The sequence below is a fragment of the Camelus bactrianus genome, chromosome 4, assembly GCF_048773025.1.
Source record: "Camelus bactrianus isolate YW-2024 breed Bactrian camel chromosome 4, ASM4877302v1, whole genome shotgun sequence".
Lineage (NCBI taxonomy): Eukaryota > Metazoa > Chordata > Mammalia > Artiodactyla > Camelidae > Camelus > Camelus bactrianus.
Window position 1 is genome coordinate 77,185,749 of NC_133542.1, and position 16,545 is coordinate 77,202,293.

Below are 16,545 nucleotides of genomic sequence, written 5' to 3' on the forward strand. Positions count from 1 at the left end.
TGGAGGACACGCCTCTCTGGGAGAACCGTGTGCATGCTGCGGCGCTAAGCCTAGGCTCACCCACAGGAGTTCTTGCACAGGGTTTTGAGATGTATTTTCAAGTGACCCATCACAGCGTTGGCCGAAATGGCAGGGACCTGGAAACAACTCTAGTGTCCATGGAGGGGGACGGGGTCCATCAGTCCTGGTCCACGCGGATGGGCGGTGCTATGCAGCTGCCCCAGTGGGTGTGCGGGTCTCCGTGCTGACAGGGGAGATCCAAGGGGTCCTTTTTCATGAGATACGTGTGGACAACCATCTGCATCCAGGAGCTCGTCTGTAAGACTACATGTATCTCATGTCAACATGCAGACACGTGTATATGTAAATGAATCTGCATCTCAGACAGACAGACAGAGACAGAATGAAACCAACAGAGCCCGAGGGAAACACACCGAGCCGCTCACGACGGTTGTCCTGGGGTGGGACTCGGATCTCTCCTCCTTTAGGTGATGTGAGATTTTTTGTACGTGTGTTTGTGTGCATGTGTGTGTGCATGTGTTTCTGTGTGACACGTGTGTGCATGTGTGCCTTCCCGTGTGTATGCAGGAGCGTACACGCGTCTTGTGCAGATGTGTGCAACATGCATGTCTGTGTAACATGCCTGAATGTGCATGTGCACATGTGTGTGTGTCTGTGCATGGTCGGGGGAGATTCCAGAACATTCCCCCGGCTACACAGTTCTTACTCCAGTGGTGGGTGGCCCCATCCCCACCAGACCCAGAACCTTCTCTGAGCCCTCCAGCCTGGACTTGCAGCCCCTCTGCTGGGGATGCATCACCGTGTGGTCACGACAAAGCTCGGGCCCCCTTCTCGGGGGTCTTCCCGCTGCTCCTGAGGGGTCAGCCACGCTGTTTGTCCCCTTTAATGGCTCCTCACACACCAGTGACACTCGTGTGGCAGGAGGGAACATCTGCTCCATGGAATTAGCCTGGCACGTGCCCCGCCCACCGAGAGGCCCTCGGAGTCACCGTCTCACTGGTCCCTGGCAGCGCTGCGCGCGGTGCCCTTCGCGGCCGGTCCAGGCCAGACCCGTCGGTGTGTTAGACTCACGGCAGGGAGCCCTGCAGGTGCAGATGGGCTGAGGGGCGGGTCAACTCCCCTTGAGGTGGGAGACCATCCCGGATCATCCAGGCGGCCCAGAGCAGTCTCACCTGTTGGGAGGGGCAGGGGGATGGTTAGAGAGGGGGGACAGGAGGATGGGACAGGGTCAGAGTGACGCCCGTGGGGTGACTGCGCTGGACGCTGCTGGCCCTGACGGTGGACGAAGGGGCCGCCAGCCCCGGGAAGGCGGTGGCCTCTAGAGGCTGAAAAAGGTGAGAAAACGGATCCTTCCCAGGGGCTCTGGAAGGGAACCAGCACGAACTAGAAAAACAACCCTGGTCTGTGAAATGGACGGTTCGTTGGGGAGGCCGCCCTGCCGTCCGGCAGATGAGGATGTGGGGCTGGTCCGCTCGGGAGAGGCAGGAGGTGGCTCTGCACGGAGGGCCTGGTCCAGGCCCGTGGGAGTGTGTGTCTGTGCTTGTCTGTGTGTCTGTGCATATGTGTGTGTGTCCGTGTGTCTGTCTACGTGTGTCTGTGTGTCTCTGTGTGTCTGTGTCTGTCTGTGTGTCTCCATGTGTGTCTGTGTCTCTGTGTGTGTCTGTATGTCTCCATGTGTGTCTGTGTGTCTGTCTGTGTGTCTCCGTGTGTGTCTGTGTCTCTGTGTGTGTCTGTGTATCTCCGTGTGTGTGTGTGTGTCTCTGTGTGTCTCTGTGTGTCTCTGTCTGTATGTCTGTCTGTGTGTCTCTGTGTGTCTCTGTGTCTCTATGTCTGTCTGTGTGTCTCTGTGTGTGTCCGTGTGTCTCCGTGTGTGTCTGTGTGCACCCACATGATGGTGGTGGTTCACAGTAACAGGAAGTTCTCTCACAGGTTGGAGGACAGGTGTCTACAACCAGGTGCCGTTGGGAAGTCACCCAGGGCGTGTCCTGAACCAGTGGCGTCTATGGCCGCAGCCCAGCATCTGAAGCCCTGGACACACGGCTGCCCGGGCTCTTCCTAGGGTGGGGCTGGGTGTCCCTGTGACCTCTGCCCCCTGGTTCCTGTCATCCAGTCTGACTGTCCTGGTTCCTACAAGCTGTGAGAGCCACAGGACCATGGCCCTGAACTGTATTTCCACATAAACCCACTGGAGAGCCTTCTGGCACCTGTAGTCAGAGCCCCGGTTGGCCAGATGCTTATAAAGAACAGTTAGCCCGGCGGTGCCAGCACCGGGGTCTGTGCAGAGCCGGCGCCCAGCGTCCTAGGCTCTGTCCTCAGACAGAAGAACAAGAGACGTGACTGCCGATCGTGGAGAAAAGTTTACTGGGTGATGAAGATAGTCTGGAATCAGATGGTGGGGGGGCCAGGACGGGGGCTGTGCCTCTCAGAGGACGGGGAGGGTTTGCGTGGGGTTTCTGAGTTTGACGTGGAGCAAAGGTGCAGTGACCGGCGTCCTTCACTGGCCACCTGGCCTGGGCAACCTCCCAGCTGTGGCCTGGGACCCCTTGATGCTGAACCCTGAAATGGTGGGTGGTGCTGCTAACTCTGCAGGGCCAGTCCCGCGGCTGGGGGTCACCTCCATCTGCCAGGTGGACAGCAGGGCCTTGTAAGCGCTGTGGACACCAAACCAGAGACTCAGGTTCCAGATGATTCTTCCTGACAAATTCTAACCAGACCTGGGGGTCAGGTAGCTCCTCTGCACAGACAAGGTGCTCCGTCCCAGGCTGGGGACAGAGAAAGGACACCCCGGCCACCTGACCCAGCATGTGTGCAGGAAGGAAGGGCTGGGTTTCCCACCCAGGGAACTGCCGGGACCATGATGTGGACCGACAGGGGAGAGGCGCAGCGAGAAGGGACAGTGGCCGGGAGGCTGTGAGGCTACACCAGATCAGGGGCAGTGGTTTGACCAGCGACCTCCTTCTTCTGAGTGTCCTCTCGGGAGGAGTGGTCCCAGGGCCTGCAGTACAGCCCCCAAGGTGAGCAGAGGATACGACAGGCGGGCTGTGGCATCCATGGGGGCATCCATCCATCCTCAGAGCCCCTTCAGGAGAGACCCCACCGCTGAGCAGTGAGGAGGTCAGCGGGCCGACACCCCAGGGACAGCACCCCATGGGGGTGGGGGGCCGGTCCCACCTCTGCCCCTGCAGGCCCACCGCGGACACCCTGGCTCCCACCTCCCCGCTGGACCAGAGGCTCTTGTGAGGGTCTCCGTGCTGTTCAGCCTCCTCCCCCCACCCCATCCTTCTCAGGCTTCACCCCCGTGCCCCCTCCATCTCCCACCCATCTCAGCAGCCGCTTCCCGGGGGACCCAACTGAGCAAGAGTTGGAGGAAACGCACCAGGAGCAGAAAGGGAGAAGCAGAAGTGCCACGTTTGCAGGGAAGTTAGCTCTGTGCGGTCAGACCCGCGGGCTCCACTTCCCACCCCTCTCTGAGTGCCTCCCCCACACTGTGCCCACGGCTGCCACTGCCGTGGGGACCTCTGACCTGGGCCTGCAGGGCTGCTCTTGCTTCGGGGCCACTCCTCGGCCTCTGCCCCAGAACCAGGCCCGGGTGGGGACAAAGCACAGTGGTCCGATGGCAGGACGTGAGCCCCCACGACGCCAGCTGCCTCTGAGAGGCTGAGGTCCTCCGGGGCCTCCGGGGTCTGTCCCCTGGGAAGTGCGGGCTGTAGGATTCTGTTCAGATCACGCTGCTTCCCCGCTCATCTCAGCCCTGACCGTCCTCCCCGGACACGAGGGCCCTGCAGGGTCCGGGCCTCCCTGCAGCCCACGGCCCAGCCCGGAGCCCGCACCTGGACGCCCTGCAGGCCGGGCCGGGGTGGGGAGGTGCGGACGGCGCTGGGGAGCGGGCTGCCGGGCTCGGGCTCCCAGACAGAAGAGAGCGTCTCCACGGCGGGCCCTGCTGCCCTTGGCCAGGAAGATGGACCCCAGAGTAGGCTCCTTCAAGCCCAGGCGCTGGGTGCAGAGACCCCCAGCTCCACGCAGGCTTCTCCAGGTGGAGGGAGGCCTCCCAGGGAGATCTGAGGAGGACTGTCTCCTGTCGGGTCCAGCACCCCCGCCCGAGTCTTAGCCCTTGATCGTTAAGCCCTGACCCTGGCCAGGCGCCAGCCCCTTCTCTGCACAGCCCCTCGGGGGCAGCCAGGTAGGGGGACCCACCGCTTAGGGGCAGGGCAGCACCAGGCAGACAAATGGTCCAGGGCCCGGATCCCAGGACAGGGGCCAGTGGATCAGGCACTGTTCACCGGGTCCCCCCACCAGGCACCCAGTTTGATGGCCTCATGCCATTGCAGGGACAGTGGGGCCAGGAGAGTTGTCATTACAGAAAGTGGAACATATACCACCAAAGCCTGAGATGGCCGGACCCCCAGACACCCCTAGACTGGTGAGGGGCTTGCACTGCCGGGGGAGCCCCATCTGGTGTCTCCTTGTCAGGGAAGGAAGTGCCTGAGCCCCAGCATCTGCGTGCGGGGCCTGCTGTGCCCAGGAGGGGCCCGGGAAGGCTGGCCTCCCCCACTGGGGGCTGTGGGCCTGGGACTTGGGAAGTTGCCCTGACCCTGAGTGGAGGGAGCCCCCTTGTCCCCAGTCTCCAGGGAGGTTGGTCTGGGGTCACCCTCCCACCACGAGAGAGAAGACCCTGGACGCTGTTGCCTGGCTGTCAGGCAACGCATCGCCAAGCCCCAGGGTGATTTTGGGAAACTGCGGTGTTGGCGTCAGAATATGCGGGCAAGGTCACTGCTGAAGTGATTCCCTCCCCGGGGGCAGCGCCTGTGTCCAGCCAGGAGTGGGGGAAGGGGCAGGAGCAGAATCCCGCCCCAGCTGGGGTCCCCGTGTCCTGCTGTCCCCATCCTGGTGGGCCTGGGCCAGCCTGGCCCCTTCCTGCGTCCTCCACTGGGGGCTCCCCTCACTCCTGCCTCGGCCTCCAGCCAGCGGGGAGCCAGGGGGCCAGGCCATTCCCACCTGCACAGGTGACCCCACCTGAGGACTGGAGCTGACCCTGTCATCCTCACACCCCTCCCCCCACCCCCAGGACCAGGGAGACCCGGAGCTTCACGGGCGTCAGACCTGCAGGAACCCCCACGGGACCTCGGGCAGGGCTGCCGGCACCCACCTCTCCCCTGACTCTCATGCCTCTTGGACTGAGACAGGACCAGGGACACCCAGGACAGCAGGGGTCCTCCCACCCTTCCACCCCGCGTCCACACCCCCTCCCGGTCCCAGCCCACCTGAGGGACCCCACAGACAAGCAGAGCCACCGAGGATGCGGAAGCTCTTTATGTGAAGCCAGGAGAAGGGGCGGGGGACTGGGGGAGGAGGGGGAGATGGGGACGCCGAAGGGGGCGAAGCTGCCCAGGCCCCCGGGACAGGGCTCCTTCCAGGTCCTGTGGCACAGAGGTCCTGGTGGTGCTGCCACTGGGTGCTCCCTGCCCTGGAAAGGGGTGGGGGTCATGAGCCAGGATGGCAGAGGGGGAGGGGGCTGCAGTGGAGAACCAGGTGCGGGGCTCTCGAGGGCTCAGCAGGAGGGATTTCCCACCTGCTGGGGGTGCAGCTGTGGGGATACGGCAGGGCCGACAGCCTCCCTCCTGCACCCAGCCCACGGAGTGCTCACCCAAAGCAGATCTCCCAGCCACCCAGGCTCCCCGAGACAGCCGGGAGGCATGGCCCACGTGCAGGGGCCCCGCCTGCCTGGCCCAGGAGGGGTCTCCTGCCCCGCGGGGAGCAGGGCTGGGAGACCGACCCTGTGGCCTCTCAAGCGTCCTCTCCCGCTGCTTACTTACCCTAGGCTTCTGGAGAGCAGGTTTCTGCAGAAAGAGGAAACACAGTTCAGAAGAGCCAGGGAATCCGCTGGCCCAGGGCCCCTTCGCCAGCTGACACTTCACTTGACCCAGAAGGACAAGCCCGGACCAGAGGTGGGCTGTCCAGTCAGGTGTGCTCTGCTGACAGGGCCACCGGGGCAGCCGGGCAGGAGCGGGCACGGGCGTTCCTCCTACCGCTTTGCCGGGGGATGAAGACCTCCAGGTGTAGCCCCTTGGCTTCTGCGACCTTCTTGAAGTCCTCCAAGGCCCCTGCGTTGTTCTCAGGGTCCCTTCCTGTGGGGGAGACCGGGAGCCAGACGGGAGGGTGAGGGTAGTAGTGGGGGGCACCGGCATCTCCATCCCAGTCTGGAGGAGTGATGGGCCGAAGGCTGGCTTGGAGGATCCCGCACCCGTGTGGGGCTGGACCCCGGGGTCCTCGGCGGCCGGGAAGAGAGCTCGGCTGGAAAGGTCGATCCAGGAGCCTCCGGAGGGCTGGGGCGCCCTCGCAGCAGAGCTGGGAGGGGCGGGAAGTGCTCTTGGAGGACACGCCTGAGACTCTGCCTGGGAGTGAGGACCTGCCTGGCTTCAGAGGTGGCGCAACCGTCTCCGGCCCTCAGGTCCCTGCCGTCCCCCCGGACTGGCATTCACACAGCTCCTGGCCATGGGGACACTCAGGTGACCCTCTCGGGGGCCTCCCGTCTGCAGGCAGGGACGGAACTGACGCTCCAGTGCCTCTTTGAGCCTCCTCCCTGGAATTAAGCCCCAGGGGCTGGAATCCCCTTCCCACATGTGGCCCGCCTGTGACACGGTGACATTCGGATGCCTGCCCACTCGGCCTCTGCTCCTCCCGTGCGCCCCTGCCGAGATGGGACTGGGCGCCTGCATCCTGAACTGGGCGTGGGAACCAGTGCTTCCTCCCGGGGCGTCTCCTGAGGGCAGGCGGGGGGAGGGGGTGCAGGGGCTGGGACGCGGGACCCTCACCCATGAGCTTCGCCACGCGGATCTGCTTCCCGCCAAGCTTGCCTTCGCAGTAAAGGATGTAGTGGTCCTTCACCGCTGACGGTGTGATGTACACCACGCGCTTGCCCCCGTCTGGAGGGGGAGGGCCCAGCCTTGAGCAAGCCCAGGGCCGGCCGGGAGCAGGTTCTCCACCCAGGCCGTGGGGCCCCACCTCCCAGGAGAGCGCACGCCAGAGAGGTAGTCACACCCCGCCCAGCTGGTCACAGGGGGCCTTGGGGGGTGGGGGCTCCAAGAGGCTGGAGCCTGGGGAGCTCAGCTCTGCTTCTGGGCCTGACATGTGGCCGCCCTGACCTCGGGCGGGCCAGTCCCTCCTGGGACAAACCCATCAGCCTGGTACGTGGTGTCAGGTGTCCGTATCTTTAAGGCAAATCAACCAGTGGGAGGGGAGGGAGGTCATTCAATGGGGTCAGAAAGGAGGGGGGCTTCTCAGGCTCAAAGGCTGTCCTAGACGCACCCCCACCCCCCACCCCGGCTGGGGCTCTGGGACTCACAGGCCGTGTATTTGCCAGGCTCGCTGGCTCTCTCCAGGACCAGTGTCTTGTCCCGGCACTGACCGTCAATCCTGGGACAGAAGCCACACAGCGACGCTGCCTGGGGTGCGCCCACCTTGGAACCCAGCCCAGCCCCGGCAGCGCTCCCCCACCCTCACAGGCGGCCACGGGGAGGACAGTGCATCAGCCACCCCCAGTCCAGACACCAGCTGGGCCGTCAGTGTCTCACATGGCAGCTCCGGGGGTCTCCCTTGGTGGTGGGGAGGGGCAGCCGGCAGTGCTCTTCCCATCCACAAGGTCTCACCCGGGCTCATCCCCTGCACGGCACTCCGGGTGAGGCAGGGCGCCCTCAAAGCTGTCCAGTGCCGAGCGTGGTGGGAGGGGCTGGGAAGGACACCTGCGTGGTCCGCCCACCCCACCCAGACGCTGGCTGTCCTGGTGTGGGGCGGGGAAGCGGGGAGGCCGGCGGCGACACTCACAGAATGGTGGCCTGGACTTCCAGGTTGCCTCCCTCCAGGACCGTAAGGTTCATGGAAGTCACCGACTCTGGTTTCTTCATGGGAATCTCCTGGTCTGCGGTCGCGGCCTTCAGATACCATTTCCCTGACACCTGGCGAAGGCTCCCTCCAGTCAGGGCTCAGGTGCCACCCCCCACTCTGCAGCCCCAGACTCTGCCCAACCCTGGGGCTGGAGCTCAGTGTGCTTTCCTGCCCCGCCCCCAGCAAATGCCCAGCATCCTCGCCAGACACCCCCAAGTGTGGGCTCCAGCCCTGCAGCTCAGCCCGGACCATGGGCCCCCTGTCTGGCTCAGGGCCCTCTGCTTCGTCTGACCGTTGCCTCAGGGGCAGGGATCAACGCCCAACCCTAAGATGCACGCCTCCGCCTCTCTCTGCACACCCCCAGCCCAGCCTGTCCCATCAGAGCCTCACGTCCTGGCCCAGCCCGCCTGAGGCCGGGGGGTCCTGGGCCTGCAGGGCAGCAACGAGGCCGAGGCTGACGGTCAGGAGCAGGGTCCTCATCTCCGGGGCTCTGTGCTCACGGCCACCCGACAGGTCACCTGCTGGGGCTGGGAGAGGCTGTGCCGGCCCCTCACACGGCCGGCCTTTATCCTCCTCCGCCCAGGGACCCTGCAGAACTTGGCACAAGCTACCGACCCGGCCCTTCCTGGCCGCGAACCGTGGTAAATTCTGCAGAGGAGCAGGTCGACATCCGCATTGCTGACGCTTGTTCACCACCCGTGGCTGTCTCAGCACCGCCCCCCGAAGGAACCGGTCCACAGGTGTCGTCTGCGGGGGAAGTGGTGCCAGGGAGGGTGTGGCTGGGTCTGAGAGCGTCCCTGGGTGGCTCCTTAGCCTCGGATTCAGCACCAAAAAAGAGACACCTGCTGTGTGAACATGGCGGTGTATTTGAAAGTCTACACCCCGACAAGACCCGCAGTAAGGAGGCACTTGGACCCCCGCTGCCCCATGCACGGAGCATGCAGATCAGACACAGGAAGGGAGAAGCAAGATGGCAGAGCCGTGAAGAGGTGTGCATGAACACACACGGACGCACGCGCACACACCCTTACATACACACGTGCTTACGTGTACACGTGCACATGCACACATGCACACACCCACGTGTGCACGTGCACATGTATGTACTGCACACACACACACAGAGTCAGGACCAAGGAGAAGCACGAACTGGTGCATGGAGCTGAAGCCCTGGCCCAGGAAGGTGAGAGGACAGCTGGGCCACCTCCAGGGTCACCTCCGATATGTTATCTGTGTCTGTGACCCCCTCTGCCTCACAGTGAGGTGAGAAGCCCCATGAAAAGACCGGCAGGACCCCCAGGCAGGGCCACTGCTCTCCTGCCAGCACCATCCGGTTCCCTGGCCCAGCGGCTTTATCTCACTTTTTACCTCTGAAACTGCTTACTTACCCCTAAAATTCTATTGGTTCCCTGAGCTCACTTCTGATTGGTCCATTTCTACAAAGCTTGTTCCTAATTAGTCAACTTTCGTTACACCTCATTTGCATATGATGTTGCAAAGTGTAAAACTGGCAGCCTATAAAGGCCTGTGCAAACCCACAGACGGGGTCCAGAGCTTGGAGTGTTAACTCTTCTGGGCCCGCTGGCGTAATAAACCTGAGTTCTCCAGCTCTCCGAGTGCTGCTGGGTCTCTCGCCCGGATCCAGGTTGCTGTCACAACTGAGCTGTAACCCTTTGAGCTGTAACACACTTTTCTACAGCAACAGCAGAGCAGAGCAGGGGCCACGGCCGGGGGCAGAGGCTACGACCAAACAGCTCAACAGAGAATGATGACAACACGGCCGCCGAGAAAGTGCACCAGTTCCACATCTTCATTAAAATGAGCCGAATTATCTGCAAAAGTAGCCTGTGAAGAAAAGCAGGTTTAAGACAAACACTCAGTTCAGGAATGTACTCCAAGAAACAAAAAGTGTGACTTGCATTTTACAAGCGCAGCAGTGTGATGAAGATGCCTCAAGATGAAAAGGAACAAGAAATTACGCCATTAGAACTGGGCAGAATATGGACAACACGGAGCTGGGAGTGCAAACCAAAAATACTGAAGGTGAGTGAGCACTGTGGTGAGTAAAAATCCGATGGATAAATGCAGAACCTGACACGGTAAAGAGGGTTCGTGACCGGAAGACGGTTCTGATGAAATCAATGGAAACAGAAAAAGGCAAAAGAGAAGGTGAGATATTGGAGCAGACTGAGCAACCCCAGCCTCCAGTGGGCAGCAAATGGCGCTGAGGACAGTACCCAGAGGGCAGCAGCTCTGGAAAACAAGAAGAAACCCATCCTCTCGTGCCCACGCAGACACGTGCACACGTGTGCACCTCCACACACGCACGATGCCAGCAACTCTGATCCTCTACTGCCTTGAAAGCACTGAGAGCTTGTTTAAAGTGAGGAGGGGAGCAAAGACATGTTTTAGTGGATATTTAAACGCACACAAAACAAAATGATGTATGCTTGCATGAGTTCATAGAAACAAAAGAAATGCACCTTAAGCCAGTGAGAACTGTGTTTTCCGTGAGAATGGAGATGGGGTGGGTGAATAGCTAATGCATTGTAAAGACAAAGATGCCAACCGGATAAAAGGTAACTTAAGGCAAAACGCCTCAGTAAGGATGAAAAGGGAACCAACAGCACAGTGCCGTGAAGTCGAGGGCGCACGGCGTCCAAATACAGGCCAGCCCAGGCAGACGGGAGACGAGGGCTGCTGACACAGCGCAGTCAGGGGTCAGGACGGGAGACATCAGGCCTTCTGCCTGAGAAGCAGGGCTCTGCAGGCCCGACGTTCACGCCAGCGTGGAACCTTCTGCACCAAACGACAGAGCGTGTCTACAAAGCCCCTGTGCCCGCCACAGCTAAGGAACGACATTCTTCTAGATACACACGCGGTCATCATAAAAGCCGCCCACATCCCGGTAGCACGGGGAACTCCTGAGCCGAGACGATGGGGCCTGCCCTGTCTGACCTCAAAGCAGTGAAATGAAATCCTCAACGCACAGAGTGGTCCGTAAAGGCAAATCCAAACTTTAAAAATGCCCCTAAACAATTTGTGGGTTAAAGAGGAAATCACAATTTTTTAAAAATGCAGAATATTTAAAACCAAAAAACTATAAACATGGCAGATATTAAAAGAAAAGACACACACTGTGGTTGGAACGTCTGTGTGCTCCCCAAACCCTAGTCCCCAGCGTGATGGTGTTAGGGGGTGGGGCGTTCAGAAGGCGATTAGGTCGTGAGGGTGGAGCCCCCACAAGTGGGATTAGGGCTCTTATAAGAAGGCCCCAAAGAGCCCCCTCACCCCTTCCCAGAAGACCACCATCAGTGAGCGAGCAGGTCCTCACCCAACAGCGGGCCTGACAGCACCAGGATGGCGGCACCATCCCCCAGAACTGTGAGCAACGAGAGTCTGCTGTCTAACCCGCCCACCCTGTGCCCTCCTGTCCTGGCAGCCCCCGTGGATGGGGACAGCACCATCACAGAAACACACAGAGGAAAACAGCTATGGCCTCAGATGCTTTTATCAAACAACAAGAAAAATGAAAGTAAGTGGGTTATGCATTCAAATCTAGAAACAATAAAAATAACCCAAAGACATTAGAAGATAAAAAATAGTGAAGACCGGAACCAGTGAGCTAGACTATAAAGAAAAATAGAGAGAACCCACAAAAGTGAAACCTGCTTTGGGGGAAAAAGGCATTAAAATAGGTAAACTCCTACCAAGACTGCAAAAACATTTAGAAAAGCAACAATCAAACAGCATGAGGGGTGATGAGGTGATGTAAATGACAGCTAGAGAGTGAAGAAAACCTCAGGCCACAGTGAAGGGGGCCGCGGAGGGCGCGCCCGGCGGGTCCCAGCACTCTGCGAGGAGCAGCACGGCCAAGAGGAGGCAAGCTGCGGGCTGCTGGGCGTCCAGCTGAGAAAAGAAAAACTCATTCAGAGAGCGACACGCGCCCAGTGCTCACGGCAGCACTAGTTACAACTGCTGGGATGGGGAAGCCGCCCAAGTCATCAACAGGTAAAGGTGTGTGTATGTGCCTTGGAGTACTACTCAGCCATGAAAAATGAAGTATTGCCGTTCACAGCAACATGGATGGACTCACAGGGAACTATGCTCAGTGAAGTAAGTCACAGAAAGACAAATGCGGTAGGTATCTCTTAAATGTGGAATCTAAAACTACAGCACACTAGTGAATATAACAAACAAACACAAACAGACTCACAGATACAGGGAACAAAGCCTGGTCGCTGGCGGGGAGAGGAGGGGAGAGTGGGGAAGGGGGTTAAGAGACACAAACTATGATGTATAAAATAAATAAGCTATAGGATTAAAAAGAAGAAAAAGAAGGCGTGTTGTCACAGGACCGAGCAATAGATCCACAGATCAGCAGCAGGCCCGGGCGCCCTGGGCAAACCCAGCTGTAGCACAGGGGACGACAGTGTGTGTGGGGACAACATTAGACAAACAGAACTTGTTATCCACGTGGAAAAGACACACAAACGCAGTTCCTACCTCACACCACACCCAGGTAACTCCTGGCAGATTAAAAGGCTTAGCTGGGAAACACAAACCTGTAAAACATCTGTCAAAGAAAGTGAGGGCAGGGGCAGGGTGTGGCTCAGCGGCAGGGCGCGTGCTTAGCACGCACGAGGTCCTGGGTTCTACCCCCAGCACCTCCACTAAACAAAATTAACTGTTTTTTAAAAGAAGAAAGTGAGGGCAATGCCTGTGTGACATAGAAGGAAGTCCTCCGGGTACATAGAGTCCAGACAGAGGAGGGCCAGTGACCGAAGGCAACACTGGCCGCTTGGTTACCGCAAAGTGTCTGTACGCAGGTCCGCCAAGGACTCCCACAAACCAACGAGAGAAGGACAACCAACTGGACAGAAACGTGGCCAAGGGTATAGAAGGGGAGGGTGGTCATGGGGTGAAGAGATTGAAACGGAAGGGGCCGATCTCAGCCTGAGCCCGACGGCATTTGCCATGGACAACAGGGATTCCAGGCGTGGTGCCCGGAGTCCTGATCCAGCGGCCCCGTGACCAGGCACCACGTGGCAGTGCCCCGGCGCGCCCTGGGCCCGTAGTTCTGTGCTCGGAGGGCCCCCGGGAGGCTCCTGCACGTCCGGGGTCAGAGGTCCACGCCCCGAGGTAGACCGCCCTCATCCCAGTCCAGTCCAGACCCAGCCCCCTCTGTCTGGGATTGCTGGATAGTGTGACGTGTGTCCTCACACCGTGTGGTTTTATGCTGTTTTGATGGTGATCACACCAAGTGGAACTGATCAGAATTCCCATTTACAGCCCAAACCTACAGCAGAGCCACACTCAGCACACCTGTGTCGGAAGCCACGTGTCTCACGTGTTCCGACTGATAGAAGAGATGTTCACACACTGGGGTCTGGGGACGCCGCTCCGGCTTACACGTGGGTTAATGTGAGCGTGACGCTGACCACAGCAGCCTGCGTGCGGCCCATCCAGCAAGCACTGTGCATCTGCTTTCGTTATTAAAGGAAAGGGTCAGGGGTGAAGGGCGTCCAGGCTGAAACTAAAGACCAAGTGCCCCTCCTCCTGGGACGCCAGTGCCGGCCCTCCTTCCATGCTGACTCCTGCCCGGGGGCCAGGGCCACACCGACTCGCTGGACGTGGACCGATCTGTGCGGGGTTCTTTTGAAACCTTGGAGAAACGTGTCCCTAACCGGTCAGCACTCCTTGTTCTTGACAGGACATAAAACTGGGCTGGAACCTGCATCTCCGGGACCGTTTCCCAGAGCCGCCTGGGACGCGGGCTTCCGCGCTGGGCCTGCGCTTGCCTCGGGTGAAACTCTTTCCCTCTCTTATGATTGGTTGTTTCTTGATTCTGTTCGTCGCCACGACCATCGGCAGGAAGAGCGAATGTCCGTCCCCCAGGCTCTGAGCCGCCTCCCCGTGCTCTTTACGGGGCCTGGTGGAGAGGCGTTTCACAGGGAGCGGCGTCGGGACGGCGGGGACGCCGGGAACCGGAGCCCGGGGGGGGGCCGGCAGGGCCGGGTCACGTGTGGCGGGTGCTCTCGGACGGGGTGTGCGCGGCCCTTGCCGGCCGTGGGGTGTGGAGGCCTGCTGGCTTTCCCACCCCCCTGATCTCGCGTTCTCAGATCTAACCTGCGTCCAGAAGGTTTACTGCTTTTGCTCCCTGTCCAGGCCGTGCGTCCATTTGCCCCGTCGAGCCTCCCAGGGCTCCAGGGTTGGCCCCCGCCCCACCCCCCACGGCAGGCAGGGGGTGCTCTGCACAGCTGGTGCGTGTCCTGGTGGCTCGGGTCTCCCCCCTCCCCCGACCTGGGCTCACGAGGCCCTGGGGCGTCGGCCAGCTGAGCCGAGTCCAGATGTGGACTCGAGCCGGGAGCCCGCCCGGAGGGGAGCCCAGGGCCCCGCGGGCAAGGCGCAGCTTCCAGGAAAGGTCAAGCTGTGTTTGCGTTCCGGCTCGTTCTCCACCTTGAGCCCCTGCGAGGCTCCCCGGCTTACCTGGACACTGGATGGCTTTGTGCGCCGGCGTGCTCTGTGTCATGGAGAATGTCACACAAACAAGGCCGTGCCCAGAGGCCACCTAGACCCATGTCCGCCCGTCTCTGCTGCCAGGTGGATGCCAGCGGACGTGGCCTCCCGGGGCAGCTCTGCCAACCTTGCCCCGCTGCTCCCTCGGTGTGGGGAGTCCCCCTTCCCAGAGCAGATCCCAGGGAACGGGATTCCTGTAGGCAGGCTCTCCCAGGGGCTGGCACCTGGGACCTCAGCAGGCCCCCTGATGTGGTCAGTACAGGGGCCCCGGCTGGACAGCCTTGGCTGGCCAGGGAGGAGGGGCCTTCCTGGGAGCACCCTAAGCTCCTGGCCAGACATCTTCCTGTCTACTGGACACCTCGCTCTGCAGCTGGGAAAGGCCCGGGCAGGGGACTGGTGGGCCAGCCCCATCACTGCCCCCAAACTGTCTCTGCACTTTGCCTGAGGACCCCAGGAGGCACTCAGAGAAGTAGGAGGGAGGGAAGGAGGAGCCACAGGTGGGAACCCCCCAGAAAGGGGCAGCATGAAACCACTAGGTGCGCCTCCCAGGAACTCTGGCCTGGCCTGGCGGACCCAGGCAGGGCCGGGCAGGTCCAGGCAGGGCCGGGTGGACCCAGGCAGGGCCGGGCAGAACCAGGCAGGGCCGGGCAGGTCCAGGCAGGGCCGGGCAGACCCAGGGTAGCCAGGCCTCCGGCCTCCGAACGGCGGTTTCTCCCGCTCCCCCAAGCAGTGGGCGCTGGCGTCCAGGTGGGGCCCTGAGAACAGGGGCTGCGCGAGGGATGCCCCACCCTCTGTCCTCCTTTCTGAGCATCTGCCTCCCCCAGGTGAGCGCCAGGAAGGTCCCTTCTGGGCTCCAGGTGGACGTGAACGTTTTGTGATGCAGAAAGTTCTTTTTGGTGAAAGGCTCAGAAATGCAGATCAAGACATATGAGTAAGACCCTTATCCCCGCCTTGCACAGAATCGTGAAAGTGTGAAGCTGACCTAATGCCTGAGGTGAGGAGTGGACAAACGGGCAACGAGAGAGCTAAAGCGTCGAGGTCTTACAGCCTTCTTGGGAGATCTTCTGCCACGATGTATCAGCTTTGGGGAAAAAACAAGTGTTCTCAATATTGAAGACACGTGTAAGGAGAGACGCCACCGTTTACCTGTCCAGAGCTCTGCCCTCCGTGGCCAGCAGACGCACACGCAGAGGCACACGGGGGAGGGAGCCAAGTCCCCGTCCGCACCGCCCGCCACCCAGGGCACACCCGCCTCTGACCACTGCTGGCGCCTTCCGGAGCGTCCCAGCCCTCCAGTTCCACCGCTGACACGAGAGTGACGGCCTCTGCACGAAAACACACCGCCTCTCACTTACGAGCAGGGAACATCATCCACGTTTCGGGCACGAGCAGGAGGAATTTCATAAGTTTCCAAAATTGGAGTTTCTAGACCAAATGGCGGGCGCGTTAGTGTTAGAGGTGCTCCAGGGAAGCCCTGCCCACCCCTCCAGCTGCTACCGGCCAGGGCCCAGCATCCACCAGGGCCGATGGTGCCCTTGGCCTTGGCCCTGAAAGGGGCTGTCCCCAAGTCCCCCTCACAGTGAGGGAGGCGGCGTTGGGAGGTGGGCAAGGGGCCGGCTCACACCCAGCAGCCTCGAGAAGCCACCCTCTCTGCGGCCCCGGACCCCCCCTCTCCCTGACTGCCCACAGTGTGCCCACGGGGGCACTTTGAGGACGTGAGCACGCAGGGCGGGCAGGAGGGCTCCTCTGTCCCAGTCACCCTGGGACTGGCCCAGAGATGCTCTCCCATTTCTTTCCTTTTTCAATTTCATGAGCCCACATACCAAGTACCGTCAGGAAGGCTGCCTCCTGGTGGGGGGGCTGACAAAAGAGAATTTTAACAGAAGAGGATTTTTAACTCCTACTTTTGAGTTTCCAGCATTTTCTGATTTTCATATAATCAGAATCCAAAAAAAATTTCACATTAAATAGAAGGCAATTTGTTTTCATCATAATTTTATATTTCTAAGGAAAAATAGCCATCGCCTGCAACCCCGGCCACCCCCGAACGCCCCAGGAGTCTGACGGGCTGCAGTCAGGCACACGGTCAGCCTGCGGGCGACTGAGCCGCTGGGGCGGCTCGTT

General features: G+C 60.6%; 1 protein-coding gene across 1 annotated transcript; it reads right to left on the minus strand.

Annotated features, from left to right (window-relative positions):
• Positions 1–5,316: 5,316 nt before the first annotated feature.
• LCN1 (lipocalin 1) lies at positions 5,317–8,457 on the minus strand. The gene is made up of 7 exons (XM_010954507.3): positions 8,293–8,457; positions 7,843–7,973; positions 7,364–7,434; positions 6,834–6,944; positions 6,048–6,146; positions 5,835–5,858; positions 5,317–5,485 (listed from the first exon to the last, which is right to left on the minus strand). The coding sequence occupies exons 1-6, from the start codon at positions 8,380–8,382 to the stop codon at positions 5,836–5,838; spliced, it is 525 nt and encodes a 174-aa protein (XP_010952809.3). The 5' UTR covers positions 8,383–8,457; the 3' UTR covers positions 5,317–5,485; position 5,835.
• Between the last annotated feature and the right edge of the window lie 8,088 nt (positions 8,458–16,545).

Coding starts and splice junctions, on each gene's coding strand:
- LCN1 (XM_010954507.3), bottom strand. CDS start 8,382: ATGAGGACCCTGCTCCTGACCGTCAGCCTCGGCCTCGTTGCTGCCCTG. Junction 7,974..8,292: donor CAGGCGGGCTGGGCCAGGAC/GTGAGGCTCTGA, acceptor AGCCTTCGCCAG/GTGTCAGGGAAATGGTATCT. Junction 6,147..6,833: donor CCGCGTGGCGAAGCTCATGG/GTGAGGGTCCCG, acceptor TCTCCCCCACAG/GAAGGGACCCTGAGAACAAC.